Source organism: Apostichopus japonicus, chromosome 4 (assembly GCF_037975245.1).
Source record: "Apostichopus japonicus isolate 1M-3 chromosome 4, ASM3797524v1, whole genome shotgun sequence".
Classification (NCBI taxonomy): domain Eukaryota; kingdom Metazoa; phylum Echinodermata; class Holothuroidea; order Aspidochirotida; family Stichopodidae; genus Apostichopus; species Apostichopus japonicus.
Window position 1 is genome coordinate 13,455,062 of NC_092564.1, and position 15,983 is coordinate 13,471,044.

Sequence of the window (15,983 nt, forward strand, 5' to 3'; positions counted from 1 at the left end):
CGTATCCGGTATCATGTGGAAATCAATTAGCTAGTATCTCATGGCAACATGGCTGGAATGTTAACACAAATGGTTCTATCCCACTTAATATGCACAATTATGTTATTTTCTCAGTATTTAACACGCTGTCATCATATTCATTTCATGAAAAGTAAATTTTTGTTGTTGTCCCTCTTGACCACCAAGCACACTGTTTTAATAGAAACAGATGACATATGTTAATATGCTTGCTCTGTAATTTCCATAAATTAATATTTTTATAGCTGAAAGGGGTCATTCAGATATATTCCTCATGTTTATTCTGCTTAAATCTTTGTATAAAAGCTGTTTCTATATTCCTTGGCATTCAGTTAGGTAATGGGGCAAGTCATTTGAATTGCCATAATCCATGCTGGATGTTTGAGACCAGATCAACAAGCAAATCCAAAGAACGGTTATTTGTCAGATTGCAATTATACTATAAGTTATATAAAAGTGATCAAGTTTCAGTTAGTGCTTTATTTGAGTACTTTTTGCTTCAAGCAAGGATGGAAGTGGAATGGAAAGAAAAACATGGAATGTTTTTGGACATTGATAGGTTAGTTATAAATATTCTGTCTGTAACGTCATAGGGAACGCCACCAACTAAGGCCTGGATAGCTCAGTTGTAAGAGCGCAGGGTTTGTAACTCTGAAGGTCACTAGTTCGAATTCCATTCCAGCCAAATATTTCTTTGCTTTTGTTTTTTCCATCCGCTAAATTTTATATCAGTATTGCCTGAATATTCTTAACATGTATCAACATTTTTGAACTTTTCAAAAGTACCTTCCTGGGAAATTCTGAGACTCCAAGTTAAATTCTAAGACATCAAGGAGGGATAAAATAGATATTACTCTTCTCTGTGAGGAAAATACTTTGAAGGTGGCTGTAAGCTAATGGCTGTTGACGATTGAACATGAGTGACCATTTTTTAGACTTTTCTAGCATATTTCTGGCCACTTCTGACAACAATCTTTCCATCTTCTCATAAACCTGACTTTCATAAAAGAAAAAAAAACTTGGTTCCCTCAGTGTTTAATGCTTTTATGAGAATTTGTTGATCTGGTTGTATTTATTGTCATGGAGTGGTGAGACTAATCGTAAACTAATAAGCGGAACCTTTAAGGTGTAAAGACATATTTAATGCACCATTAATATGGAGGTATGAATATGATAGGAAGTAAAACAAGGGTATGTAAGTTATGCATTCATTTTGTAGAAGTGTAACATGGTTATTTTATGTTAGATGAAAATTACAACAGCTGTTTGAAGCCACCAAAATGATTTCCTTTGTAAACCACCGATCATGTCATCAGTTATGATCACTTTCCTCTAGCTTAGAATTCCATTGGAATTAATCTTTCTTTTTCCCATTTTGAATGTTTACAGAGGAAGGCACAGATGTGGCAGAATTATTTGCAGAGGAATCCCCAACTGCTAAAGAACCCCAGTTAGAGGAATTAGTTGCTTCCATCGATAGCATCCAGGTCAAGATTGAAGCGGAGGGCGGCAAACGATTTGTCCCAATGTTGATCCTACAATCAAGCGTGCATGCTGTAGTCAAGGACTGGTCTTCTAAGGTAAGCCTAAGCTCTAGCCTAAATACTACATTATTGTGGTGTTTTCTTGGCAAGCACCATTTCATTAAAGGTAAGCCTAAACTCTAGCCTAACATTACTTTTGTACAGAATTTTTGGCAAATTTCTTTTTCATAAAATACCTGTCTCTGGTACGTTCTCATATTGGTAACATATCCCTCATGTTCAACCTCCTTTAACCTTAGAGTTGTTATTATTGTGAAAAGTGTTTTTGTGTTTGTGTGTGCTTTCAAAGGGGTTTACTTGTATACGTAATAATCTTACAACAGTTTATGTACTTTGTGACTTATTACCTTTCTGTGTAGGATCAAAAGACTTTCCAGTTTATCAGTGTAGCATTACCATTCACAGATCACAGATTTTATATCTACCCTCTCTTTTTCTCCTTTGATCAGCTGACTGTACACAGCAGTCTTAAGATGGAGGTGTCCTGTTACAATGAAAGAGTGGCCGCTTGGGAACCTCTGGTAGAACCAATCGAGTACGAACCTGGAGCCCACCATCCATTTGAACTACAGGTTTCCGTGAGTAACTTGTCATGTCTTTGTTTTTGCTTCTTATACCTGTCTTACTGCTATTCTCAAATTTGAAGAAAGTTTATACAACAACCAAAAATCTCTCTGCCCCTCTGTGAATTGTGTCTTGTCTATATTTGCCAGGCTAGTGTTGCCATGATATGTTCATCTTGCTGCTGCCTATTTTCATAATTACATATCTTTCTTGGTAAAATACACAAAACTATCAGTATTTATAACTTGCGCAGTAAAAAGGCTGTTAGATAGGCAGATTTTTTCCTGATGACACATGCAAAATATTTGCAGCAAAGTCTGTTGTCAGACATCAGTTCATTTGCATCCACTACTGTTGTTTGCCATGACAACTTTTCCCAGTCAGTTACGATGAGGTTATTCCATTGTTTGCAGGTTGTCAAGAACGATGACATTGTTGACACAAGCTCCCTGGATAAATCTGACAGTGAAGAAGATGGAGAGGCGATCCACCTTGCTCCTCCGGCTATGACTGTGACCGTCACTGCTCCCGAGAACCTTGAGCTGACAGTGACAAAAACATCACTGTTACTCTTTCAGAAACTAGGAGAGGTAAGACTGTTGTAGACTAGGAAACACACAGTTGTTCATGCTGTACCAGACCACCCTCTCATTTCTCCCTCCCCCTGTCCTTAATTTGCCTCTTACAATTTTTAGTACCCTCACTCAATTCCTAATAGCCCTTACTCAGTATCTCCACCTCCCCCCCCTTCCACCAATATCTCCCGACCCTTCCCCTCTCAATATCTTCCAACCCCTCCCTCTCAATATCTCCAGACTCTCCCCCAATATGTACAAGCTCTTTGTGTTTTGCACAATATGTGTAATTTACACAAAGTTGTTTTAGATGTTCATTCATGATCAAAAATATCAATGTGAATTGATAACTTTGAAATACTAATGCCAAATAATTCATGCTTGGTGATGTCTATAAAAAGGTGAACGCTAGTGAAATATTTGGATAAGCATGCATTATTATTTGCGAACATTGTTGTTAGCACTCCATCTTATGATTTGCTCTTCATTTATCATTCACACCAGGCTTTTGGAGAGGCTGTCAAGAACCCAGGGGAAGCGTTGAAAGACAATGCAGACATCCCAGCATGTACTGTCATCAACAAAACCGGTTTAAAGTTGGATTTCAAACCAGGAGAATATTACCAAGTAAATTAAAAAGCTAATCATTACCTTAAACTGTTGCAGCAGAAATGTTACTTGTAAGCTCATTTAGTGTAACAACAGGTACCTAAGTGCACATAGCAGATAGGGTTTCACTTGAAGCCAAGTTATGGGCATGTAACTGGTGTGCCGTACATGGTATTTTAAATGTTGTTACAAAGTATAACTAAAGACATATATGTAAACTATTTTGAGTAAATATGTATTATACATATGTATAGCACATAATACATATTTAACATTTTTAAATGTATAACATACATAATGTTTATTCAAACATATGTATAACAGGTACATCATATTTTTATTCTTCATTTAATAGAATGTAAAAGTCATATGATATATATTTTTTTTATTAAAGTGCTACAGAAATTCCAGGAAGGGAATATTTCTTTTTCTGCTTTTCTAAAAATAAGTAGAGTATTGCCCGATCGATTTTGTTTTTGTTTTCTTTGAATGAGTGAAATAATTTGTGATTAGAAACTACTTCATATAAAATTGTTTTTCTCTACTAAAGATGCCTGCAAATTCTAAGGGTGGTAGAATCCATTTGGAACCATCTGAATCGTCTGCTCTAGAGATTCTTCCAGCTCTCAAGGCCAGCATAAAGGGAACAAACCAGGCAACTCAGACAACAGCCTCACAGGATATGAAACTCGCCTTCCAGGTAAGCCACAGATGTAACTTAAGGACCAATATAAAGCGAGCAAGTAAGGCAACACAGAGATCGCCATCCTTTCTGATCTTAAAGTGATTCAAGGAATCATTCGCCTAAACCTTTATGATGTTATAATTATCTCATTTACAGCTGGAAGGTTACCAGGAAATCACAGATGTTAACCTGGTACAAGCAGGCTGCATTCTCTACAACCTGAAACCAACCAAGAAGAGCGGTGATGTAGTCTTCTCTGTGGTTATAGATGTCCAGGCGCAGTTGGATGCTAGGAAAGTCATCATTAGGTCTCCTATGAGGGTAAGGATCTCGGGTTATCAAGCTAATTTTATGCAAACAGGGTAATGTACAATAGGATTGAGTCAGGTAAGCAAGGTAAATATGGATACCAGCATGTTAGACATGGTAACTAGCAATGAGGTTTAGGTTATAGGTAGAAAGGATATCTGGGATAAGGTGTTAGGTATAGACAAAGTAACTAGGAATAATAGTGAGTTTATGGATTAGGTATCTGGGAATAAGATGTAAGGTAGACAAGGTAACTATGGATACAGCATGTTAGACATGGTAACCAGTAATGAGGTTTAGGTTATAGGTAGATAGGATATCTGGGATAAGGTGTTAGGTATGTACAAGGTAACTAGGAATAATAGTGAGTTTTTGTGTTAGATTTCAGGAAGATGTGAGGTAGAGAAGGTAAATATGGATACCAGCATGTTAGACATGGTAACCAGTAATGAGGTTTAGGTTATAGGTATATAGGATATCTGGAATAAGATGTTATGTAGACAAGGTAATTAGGAAACAGGTTTCCAATCAATAGGGTAGCTAAGAATAGAGTGTTATATATTAGAGTTATATATATATCAGTGAGACAGTGTAAACGTGAGTTGAGTTGGATGTAGGTGAAATTTGTTTGAGAAAGGTAAAAAAGTAATATTAAAGAAAGGCTGTAGTTTTGATATGAAATTATGATTTGATGTTTACAACTAAATGCTTGTTTTCTGTAATTGTGCATGACATGTTCTTAAACCTCTGTGATTTGGCTCCATCCCTTTGTAGTCTTAAATTAATATTGAGCATTGCCTTGTATATCTCTGTTTTCTAATCAGATCATCAACCACTTCCACTGTCCGCTACAAGTATTCACCAAAGCCTCCAACTGGGTTGAGAAGATCGGTGATCTACCTGCTGATTCAGAGTTTGTGGTACCGCTGGAAGTGGCTCACACCTCAGAACTCCTTGTAGGACCTAACGACGAAGGGTGAGGAATGATGTCACTTACCTGTTGGGAAATTATTATGATTATTATAATAATAATTAATAAATGAGCCTGGAAGAGAAATAAATTTCAGTGTTGAATAGATTTTAATCTATGAATATTTTATTTTTTTAAATAATTTTTTCATAGTGAGTTGTTTATACTTTACTAATTTATATTTGTTTTTCTTTTTGATCAAGGTATCACACGTGTGACAAGTCTATTCAGTGGAGAACTCTGATCAGTGAGAAGAAGGAAGGCAAGAAGAGTGTAACCTTCTCCTGTCCCAAGAAGGAGGAAGGTCACACGCCATTCTTCTTTAATGTAAGAGAACATTTCACATTTATTTCTGAAGAAAAACTCATCCATTTCAAATAGTGAGCTGAATTAGGGATTGGCCAGCTTTTGTTTAACTCTACCCAACTCATCCCTCCCTCTGCATATCCCTCCCCTTCCCCCTCATTCCCACTGGAAGAGTTTAGTAACAACATCAGGACAAATGTGACCAACCAAATGTGGAACTAATGGAGATGAAAACAAACAAAGAAAGTGAAACAGCCTACTATGAATATTTTTTTTCCATGATCTATTTGTTTGCTGGCCTTCTCTTGTAGATGTAAAGATTATTCAGATAAAGTAAATCTCTTCAGTGTTATATATTGTGCAATATCTTGCCAATATTACAGAAATTAACAAGCTACTATGAAATTGGACTTCAAGCCCTAATTTCTAGTTTTCATAATCAGATGGTTCTTTATTGTTTTATTTTTTTGGAGGGGGGAGGGGGGTTGGGTGGGGCTGTTCACTAGTTCAATAAGCATACACATAATTCATCAGTCCATGAACTGAGAATCCTTGCCTCTCAGTTGATACTTTTTTTCTTCCTCTTTGGCTGTCATCCAGGCCCATTGCCGGACTCAAAGTCTCCGGTATGTCAAGGGTTCATCCCTGGAAGCACCCAAGTATGATATTCACATCAACCCTGTGGTGACCCTGAAGAACCTTCTGTCAGTCCCAGTTTTCTACACTCTGCAGGTAAGCTGCCCGACCAATCTTTCATTAGCTGCATTGATTCAAAGATTGAAGAAAGAACATACGATTTGACCTCTTACAATGATTTGGTAGTTTCACAACCTGTTTTCAATCATAAGCTGCTGCTGTCTAAACGGTAGAAAATTATGAACATGTACCTGATATATTCAGATATTTTGAAAATGGTTAAGTTTTTGATTTTAAATACATTGTGGAGCTAAACTTGTCATAGGCAGATTCTAAGCCACAAAGCCTTCACCCTTTACAAGAAATTTCTGGATGAAGCCTTTTTGGTTAAGTGTTCTGAGAGAGGTTACATTAGTGTTGTGTATAAGCTTGTGAGCAAATGTGATGCAAAGTGGAAATTTCTGTTTATGCAGTTTTCAACGAACTCTACTTCCATCTCCAAAACATGATCTAACTACTTAGAGATCAATTTTCTGATACCAATCTTCAAGCATGTGTAATGAAAAGCTATTTGCAACAATTTTAATACTTGGCTACTTGTAAACCAAGTAGCCAAAACATGGTGCAATTTGTCATTTGTCATTTGTGGAGTTTTGGGGGTGATGAAAACGAGGAGAGGAGGGGAGGAGAGATGCCTCGCAACAAGTAAGAAGCAACATTCAAGAATTTATCAAAAGCAGATTTTTTTCTAGATTTGCAGGTTATTGAGATGAAACTGTTTTGAGATGCGGTATGGAATCAATTGCAAAACTAAAGGAAATTTTCTTCTTTTTTCTCTTCTAGGGAACTGAGCATGAATTTGAAATAAAGAGTACAGAGAGCACACAGATGACCAATGTAGATATTGGCAAGACCATGATGTTCATGAGGGTAAGAACACATTCTCATTTTCCTCATCTGCCTATTTTAATATTGTCAAATTGCTGTCACTGGCAATCATGTTCTTGTCCTTAAGTTGAGTAGGTTAATCCGTCTAATAATTTAAAAGGTATATATTCATATGTCTCGTTACATTTTCTTCCCCAGGAACATTAAGAAAAAATAGTAAGCAAATTGGTCACAGGAGAGAAAGTATAAGGAAGATCACACATTTATTGGTATTGATCCTGTCCTTTGTTGACCAAGCTATGTGTTATCTATATACATTTGTGTACTGTACCTGAGAGGTACTAGGTATTAGTAATATTGTCTTTTCTTGGTTGACCAAGCTATGTATTATATAATTCATTTGTGTACTGTATCTGCGAGGTACTAGGTATTAATTTTTTTCTTTCCTTTTCTCTCCTTTTCTCTCTTTCATTGACCTTTACATGTTTGTTCAGATAATTTATGATAATATGTTTAACTACTTGTCTACTGGTAGGATGTAGCAATTACAAAAACACTTTATGGGATATTTTCCTTTTTTTTCCCCACTGTCTTTCTCTTTCCACAGTGTTTAATATGCCTTATAATATTTTTTTAGTTTTTTGGTTATGAAATATAATTAAATTGTCTGATAAAGCTAGCTGAAAAACCCATTAATGTTTGAGAGCTTTTGTTTTTGTTAGATCCCTGATTACAATGGTCTGGAATGGAAGGGTGAGATGACATTGAGGACCACCCTTAAAGAATATTCCCAGTGGGGGTTCAGAGGAGACAATGGAAAATGGATGGAAGTTGGTGTCTGGGTCAATTACAAGCAGGGATTCCAAGATATGGCTATATTCACCCCTTACTGGCTTATTAACAAAACAGGACTACCACTGTCATACAAGGTAAGACATAACCAACACTCATCAAGCGTCATTAATTTTCTGTCTGCAAATCTGTCGAAATCTTGAAGTCAAGATATTAATAACTTAATGATTATTTAAGTGAAATCTCATTCTGTTACCTATGTTAGTGAAATCTCATTCTGTTACCTATGTAAGAGAAAATATCACTCTGTTACCTATGTCGGTGAAATATCATTTTGTTACCTATGTCAGTGAAATCTCATTCTGTTACCTACGTTAGTGAAATCTCATTCTGTTACCTATGTAAGAGAAAATATCACTCTGTTACCTATGTCGGTGAAATATCATTCTGTTACCTATGTCAGTGAAATATTCTGTTACCTATGTCAGTGAAATCTCATTATGTTACCTATGTCAGTGAAATATTATGTTACCTACATCAGTGAAATATCATTCTGTTACCTATGTCATGTGATAAGACAAACAATGTAATCTGTCAACTGTACTCTTTAGGGGCTTAGTGTTTGTTTTCTTTCTCTCCTTACATCAGGGAACCAGTGATGAAGTGTTTGAACATCCCGCAGAGAAGCAGGAACCAATCATGTTCGCTTATCCAACCAGCAAGAGCATTGCACCAGGAAAGAACAAGGTTGGTCTTCTGGCCATCTCTGACATTAGACTGGTCACTTCACATTCTTTGTGAAGTCTTTAAACTATGCATCAGTGGTTTAACCATGAAGTTACCAATGTTCGGGCCGGTTGGGGGTGATGGGGGGATGGTTGTTCTCTGTACCTCGCTGGGTAATACATATTTATCCTGCAAACAACCATCTTTGAATTTATATCAAAAGAATTTTCAAAGTTTTTCTCATCAAAGTGAGGGATACATGATATGAACACTTACACCAGCTGTTTTTTGGGATCAATTTCGTAAAATAATGACATTCATGTTTACCCAGAATACCGTAAATTTGCCGTAAAAAGTGTAAAATTCTCTAATGTGGACCTCTAGCCTCCCATGTGGTGAGATTTAATAGTTCCATTTTACAGAAATGTACTTTACATTTATCGCTTGGCACCGTTTGCTCTGTTCAGACAAAGACACACTAGGACATAACAGTGAGTTTGTCCTTCTGCCAACAAACAGACAACACCTCCATTATTTTCAATGTTCACCTCCAATTGCTGTATTTTCAACACATTTTCTGAATTACAGCTCTGGCTCTAACAGAATCAGGAAAGAGAATAATTAATAAAAAATAATAATAATAAATAAAAAATAATAAAATAAATAAAGTAAAATTTCAAATTTCCAAAAAAGTTATAAAAAAAAAGGAAAGGGAATAATTAGAGACAACTTGTGATTGAATTAACGAGATAGAGATCGAGCTACAGAAAGTATGTGGAGGATGAATAAAAATAAAAATAAAATAAAACTGTTAGCAAACTGCTTATCCACCATAGAGCCTGTAAAGGAGAATGTGTAAAAGTAAGTTGGCCTGACGTTTCAATCCTAGCAGGATCTTCTTCAAAGGCTAATTGAAAAGGAACAGTAGCAGAAGGGACAAAAACACACACAGAATACAGACAGGTTAATGAGCATGAGACGAAGATAAATAAAGATAGAGGAATCGAGAGAATTGCGTCTCATCTATCTTGTCTCTCATTCAACAGATTCAGGTTAAATGCAGTGACTCACAGTGGTCAGATAAGTTCTCCCTGGACGCTGTCGGAAGCACTGGATTCATCTCCTGCAAAACCAAGGAGAAGGAATTTGAGGTAAATAATGTTCTTGTAAAAGTATCTGGTTTGCCAACAATGATTTTATGATTATTGTCGTCAGTGTGAACACTGCACATCTATCACCCTATCAGTCAACATTTCCTCCAAAAAATTTTCTGAAATGTTGTTTACTCATATATTTGTAGTCATATTTGTAGTGATTTAGGAAGACCAGCAATTATTGCAAATGAAAGTAGTGATATTTTGTAGTAGAGACATCTTGTAAAAACTCCTTACCTTAGAAATTAGATCCTTTCCCAAGGTTTTCATGCATTGGTTTAAAGAATAATTGCTTATACTTTGCAGTTTTCTGATATTCATTTGCATGTTATTCCTCAGCATGTTGTAGAGACTAAAGAAAACAAGAACCAAGTGGCTTTTTAAACCTTCAAGTTTGGTGTAACCAAAGTAGAAACATATAACTGTGATCTTGAGATTCTTTCTCTACAGTTACATTTATAGTGGTGGTGTGGTTTACACTTAAGGAGGATTGGTAGATGGAAAGGTGACTTGAAAGGGAAGGGAAAAGGGTGGGGGGGGAGTAGAGAATTATATTATCGTTCTTAGGGTTAAGCCAAGTGCGCTAAAGTAGAAAGTCTTACTTCTTGTTTTCATGTACCAGCTTAAACTTGACAGTTTCCCATTAAACTCTAAACTAAGCAAGTGTGAACCTGCATACCTTTGCTTTCTATCAAAGACAGTGTTAAAAATATTTATTGTACCCTACGAAAATACTAAAATAACCAGATGTGTATGATATATTCCACAAGCAGTCTGCAAAACTTTCAGGCCAAAAACCAAGGAGCTTCCATGAGGACTGAACCACAACCCACCAGACCCCCCTCCCCCTCTCTCCCACCCCTCAGAGGTGATGCTCAAAACGCATAAGAGTTAGTTTGACCTATGGATGTCCGCAAACTCTAAATAATGTAGATTCGATGTCAGGATATACCGTGAGAAGCACCAACAATTTGTTGCTGACCCACTTTTTGAGTCAGTCATTTATTATATCATGCACTTGTCAATTTGTTCCCTCCCTGTTGAAGTGCATTATAGATAGGCATACTATAGCATTACCACAATCAAGGTTCTCTTTCCCTATTTTTCATATTTTGTATCAATCTTTGTTCATCTTTCATGTGATTGTTTGTTTGTTTCTCTTCTTCTGAAATCTGCTTTGCATGCCCTCTCTTCCCTCATTGTCTTCATCCTATTTTGTCTGACCTATTTTGTCTGGCTTCCAATGGTCACTTTGCTCTCTTCTTCAAGGCCTCGAAACGACTCGATGTAAGTAAAAAACCCTCTTGAAAGTGTTCACATTTTCTTTCTTTCTTTCTTCCTTCTTCTTCTTCTGCTTTATTTTGGTGCTTCACCTCACTATGTCCTCCTCCTCTTTGTTGATATTGCATGAAGTTTTCTCTTCTGCCAATATTTTTAATAGATAAAGCCTAAATACATGAATAAATTATGTATACCAGTGGATTAAATATAACTTGTTTGTTAACTTTCATTTTCAACGAGGACACTTACTACACTTTAATATGCACCATCCAGTTCATGTTGTCTGCCCCCCCCCCTCCTCCACCCAAATACATGCACCATATATGTTGTTATGTATAGATGAAAGAAAGAAGACAATGCAAAGCAAACATTTTAATTAGTTATTTAAATGCTGCACTGGCAAAATGCAATTAGTTTTGGCAATTTTTTTATTCTTAAGTTAAAAGTTGAAAAAAGTAAAATATCAGAATTCGGGTTAAGAGTTTGATAGCTGCATGCAAGTTGTGTACCAATACAAATAGGAATGTGATGTGTTCTCTAGTCAATAGTTTTTAGTGCATGACACGTGTAATGAACAAAAAAAGAACACATTGATTTTTTTCTTCACAGCTGTTAGATAAATAACTTATTTTTGCATGGAAAAAAGTATTTTTAGAATCTTGATGCAAAATTCAAAATTCACGGAGCGATTCACACCAGTTTTGTTCATATCGTTTTCACTTCATCTGTTTTTATGTGTCCGTCTGACGAGTCTTTTTTTTTTCGCCTTTAATGCCATTTGTCTTCACAGGCCAAAGGGGAAGGAATCGCCATTCCCAAGAAATACAGTGTATGAGTTTTGAAAATGTCTCTTTGGTTGCATGTTTGCACTAAATTGGTTGCACAAAAGTATATAACATTGCAGTTTTATACTAATATCGTTCATGAAGGGTTGTTGCCCATTTTAATCCCTGGAGCATGTTCAATGTATTTTATAGTTTGCTGGAAGTATCATCCATTCCTATCTGCATCTGTTTACATCACATGATATTTTTGAAAGCAAGTTTTTTTTCAAGTTTTTTTTTTGCTCTTGTTTATATCCATATATATCTTGAATAATTTACATGTTATTGGGTTGTTTTCCTCTTTTTTTTCTCTCATATTCTGCCCCGGAAAAAATATATAGGAAAATTACATGATATTTATTGTGTTGCTTGTGAGTGCTATAATATCTGCATTACATGCTCTACAGATGTTCCTACAGACACTTTGTGTAATTAGATATCAAATGAACTATTTGGAATGTGATGCAAACATACTGTACATAGATACATCCACACACATGCACATTGTAAGATTACAGTAGTAAATACTACCAAATACATTTCCCATAAATACACTGGCATTGCTGTTATGATAGCTATCAAAGCAACCGTCACTGTGTGTTTTCTCCCTCCTGCAAGTAGTAGAAAAGGCATGCACAGTTGGCGGTGTTGGATAGAGAAGCCTTCTTTCAAAATTGGCGGTGAATGCAAGATTACTTAAAATTATTTCAGGGGTAGAAAAGGTAGACTTATTCTCAAAATTTATCAAAAATTCTTCTCATGTAAAAGGCTCCAAACTAGGTCTACTGCATCTCTGAGAGAATGAGGAAAATATGAAACATGGTTTTTACACTGTGACAAATTGAAGTGTAGACATACAAGATTTTTTTTATTTTTTATAAGTTGCCACTGGTGGACAGGGACATATGACATATATGGTACTGCCTGATAGAGTATGATAGCACTTGTAGACATAGGTGGTGGGTTATATCGACTGATGGGTGTAGTGTTTGGTTTAGCAGAATATATTCGGTGTAGCATCACAGTGGGAGAATTAAGTGCAACTTTCAATGTAGATAGAATTGTACACAATCACACAAAATTATTTACAGAAGGATGGTTTCATATGTTGTTGGTGGAAATTAGTGGTTTTATTGTCTGTGTGAAAACTTCACAATATTCTGTTACATTTGTGATACTTTGGAAATTTAAAAGTGAGCAATATATATTTATATCCTGCAGTCCAAATTTAATATTTAATATATCTATGTGAAAATGACAGTTTATTCATATTTGTCGGTTTTCAGATGTTACTGTAAAGAAATACCATTTGATCCCCCCCCTGCCCCAAAACCACCACTTTTTCTATAAACCGAGCTTTATTTCATAATCACTGTACTTCATTATTGCAATGTAGTATATGTACTTGAAAAATGTATTAAAATATATGGTTATAACAAAACAGCATTTTAAAATTTTAAAATAAAAGAAACCTTCATGGCTTTTGCATTTCTTTAATGTATATCTCAGTTATTACTAAAACAAAAACATGGCAAAGTTATACCGAGCACAATGAGGACGTTTACAATCACTTGCCTCGAAATTCAAGCTATTTACCGGCCATAATGGCAGTGGATATCAGCGTTTTCCAGTAAACTTAATATGCATTTGCATTTTTCTGGAAGTGCAAAATTAATGTTGCATTTGTAATAATTCAAGCCAAATGTTAGTGGGAATATGATTTAAGACAGTAGAGTTTGAATGAACAGGCATTGTTTTTAGCAAAGTAGCTGAAGTTGTGAAATTCTCTTAGGCCAAACCTAAATAAATCCCACAAATTCTGCAACCTTGATTTTTTTTAAAGTCATAAACAGAGTTCTGCAAGTGTCATAGAAATTCACTTTTATGTATGAAAGTGTTTAGGAATAATTTGAGAAAGAAAGTGATGATTTGTGGGTGGGTGGGTGGGGGGGGGGGTGGTGGGGGAGAATCTTTAAAGAAAGTAGTGCATGCCAATATTAGATCAGTCTCATTTTAAACATTTGTATTAAACTATTCATTGACATAACCAACTTAAACCAAAAGCATAAATCTCACCCCATTAATTATATTTATATTATTATATTTATTTTAAATAAATAAATTCCATATTAAACCGAGTTCAATGAATACTACATTCCATTTGGCGATCATGATGCATGCCAGCGTTGTTTAGGCAATATTATATGGTTTAAATTAAAACTGGTATACTAACTTCTTGTTTAATTTAAGAAAAGGGCATGTTGATCTATATGAGTAACATCAAAGACAAACCGAAGCAAAAATTCAGCTCTCGAGAAAAGGAAGAATATGTGATGGGTCTCAGATAGTCTTGTTGTAGGGAACAAACCATTAGAAAATATTTAAAAAAATATATAATACCAAAGAAGTTTGTGATGAAAACATGTCAGAGGTCATTGTCCAAAGATGAACTAATGGCCGTGTTGTGTTTAGGTTCAGACTTGTTCTCTTGTTATGCATGTATTCATTGTTTGCATATTCATGTTGCATATGTTACCTGTTTGCATACATGATATGTCTAGATATCATGTCTTAATGTTCATTCCACATGACAAAATTGCATGTATTTTACTTGTGTGTCTTGATTGCTAATTTTGCATTTAAATTTTTTTACAGTTTCTTCCTTTTTATTCTGTTTAGCTTTCATATTTTGGATATTTTTTGGTCCCCCTTCACATTTTATTGACATTATGAAAACATTCTCTCCTTCACAGCTTGGAGTCCAGATTCAGCTCAGTTACCTTAGTTACACCAAGATGGTGCTCTTAACACCTAGATATCTGGTTGTGAACGAGACTGATGGTGACATCTGTGTATCTGAGCCTCATGGTCAAACTTATGATGTTGAACAACATGGGGTGAGTTCTTACATTAGAGAATTTGTCTGAGTATTTGATTGCTTAAAATTTCTTTCTCTTTTTTTCTTCTTTTTATTGTTTTATTAAAATTGACAAAAAAGGTGTGGTTTTCAAATCCCAGAAAGAATGTAATCCAGTTGCTTGACAAGTGAAGTTAGAATTGAAAATTATGCAGAAAGAGTCTTGTGAATGCAAAAGTTAAAAGGATTGTCTGGTGGCCCAAAGAAGTTACCTTAAAAAATAGTAAATAATTTTCCAAACATGTTGTCAAAGTATGAGAACGCTAATGTTGCGTTTGACAGAGAAACGATTTTTTAATCGTTATGGATAGACATTTCAAATATGATTTGAACAGTACAATACGTGACGTCAGCTCTGCCATAGCAGATTGCGTCATAACCCACCCTCCGCACAGTACCTATACGGTAATCACAACAAAAACAGCGTGTTTATACAGATAAATTTCTTCCTTAATTTCCGGTGAAATTTCTTAAAAATTGGATATGTTTTCAAAAACTCCTTAAGCCACCATGTACTTGAGCGGTGGTTCCATGGTCTTTGTGTAACACAAGGTAAATTTTAACAGCAGACTCTGAGTTGTTCAGGCTATACATCGCGCTATCCAGCTCCAACGCGAAAAATGTTCGCATGTAGGCTGTACTCAAACGTTGACAATCGAACAGTTCTGCGAAGCCTAAGCTTTTCAGCGCTATATTCTGCTCTGACAACGATTCGATCAATTTCTTCAATAATTTCCGGTGAAATTTCTTATAAATTAGATATAATTTAAAAAACTCCTTAAGCCGCAATATATTTAGTAGATCGGTGGTTTCGTGGTCTTTGTGTAACACAAGATAAGTTTTAACAGCAGGCTCTTCGTTGTTTATACATCGCAGTATCCAGCTCCAGCGCAAGAATGTTCGCGTGTATAGGCTACTATAACGTTAACAATCGGACAGTTCTGCGATGACATCGATCCCGCCAAGTTTCATCTTTCGGTTTAACGAATACTTTATAAGTTTCCTTTTACTGTTACTTTGATCCGTGAATTTTATTTCAGCGAGTTCGAAGAACAGTTAATGAACTGTGGTTTGAGTGTGAGTGTACTATGTGTAACGCTATACAAGTACACCAACTGAGCATCGTAGTATATACGTTCGCGAGTATGTACGTTATATATATGAGGCAATTCAATGTGCTTACAC

The 15,983-nt window shown here is 35.6% G+C and overlaps 1 protein-coding gene across 7 annotated transcripts in view; it reads left to right on the top strand.

Moving 5' to 3' along the window:
• The window catches only part of LOC139966510 (intermembrane lipid transfer protein VPS13A-like), a 123,122-nt gene that overhangs the window by 85,553 nt on the left and 21,586 nt on the right, over positions 1 to 15,983 (top strand). For 4 of the 7 annotated variants that reach the window (XM_071969591.1, XM_071969592.1, XM_071969594.1 and 1 more), the window contains 16 exons: positions 1,408 to 1,598; positions 2,012 to 2,140; positions 2,540 to 2,716; positions 3,206 to 3,328; positions 3,861 to 4,010; positions 4,152 to 4,316; positions 5,129 to 5,280; positions 5,478 to 5,601; positions 6,181 to 6,312; positions 7,060 to 7,146; positions 7,827 to 8,033; positions 8,545 to 8,643; positions 9,669 to 9,773; positions 11,046 to 11,063; positions 11,848 to 11,886; positions 14,635 to 14,778. In XM_071969591.1, the coding sequence (XP_071825692.1) occupies positions 1,408 to 1,598; positions 2,012 to 2,140; positions 2,540 to 2,716; positions 3,206 to 3,328; positions 3,861 to 4,010; positions 4,152 to 4,316; positions 5,129 to 5,280; positions 5,478 to 5,601; positions 6,181 to 6,312; positions 7,060 to 7,146; positions 7,827 to 8,033; positions 8,545 to 8,643; positions 9,669 to 9,773; positions 11,046 to 11,063; positions 11,848 to 11,886; positions 14,635 to 14,778 (2,042 nt within the window). The remainder of the gene's footprint in view (positions 1 to 1,407; positions 1,599 to 2,011; positions 2,141 to 2,539; positions 2,717 to 3,205; positions 3,329 to 3,860; positions 4,011 to 4,151; positions 4,317 to 5,128; positions 5,281 to 5,477; positions 5,602 to 6,180; positions 6,313 to 7,059; positions 7,147 to 7,826; positions 8,034 to 8,544; positions 8,644 to 9,668; positions 9,774 to 11,045; positions 11,064 to 11,847; positions 11,887 to 14,634; positions 14,779 to 15,983) is intronic. The other 3 variants (XM_071969595.1, XM_071969593.1, XM_071969596.1) reach the window with 3 other exon arrangements.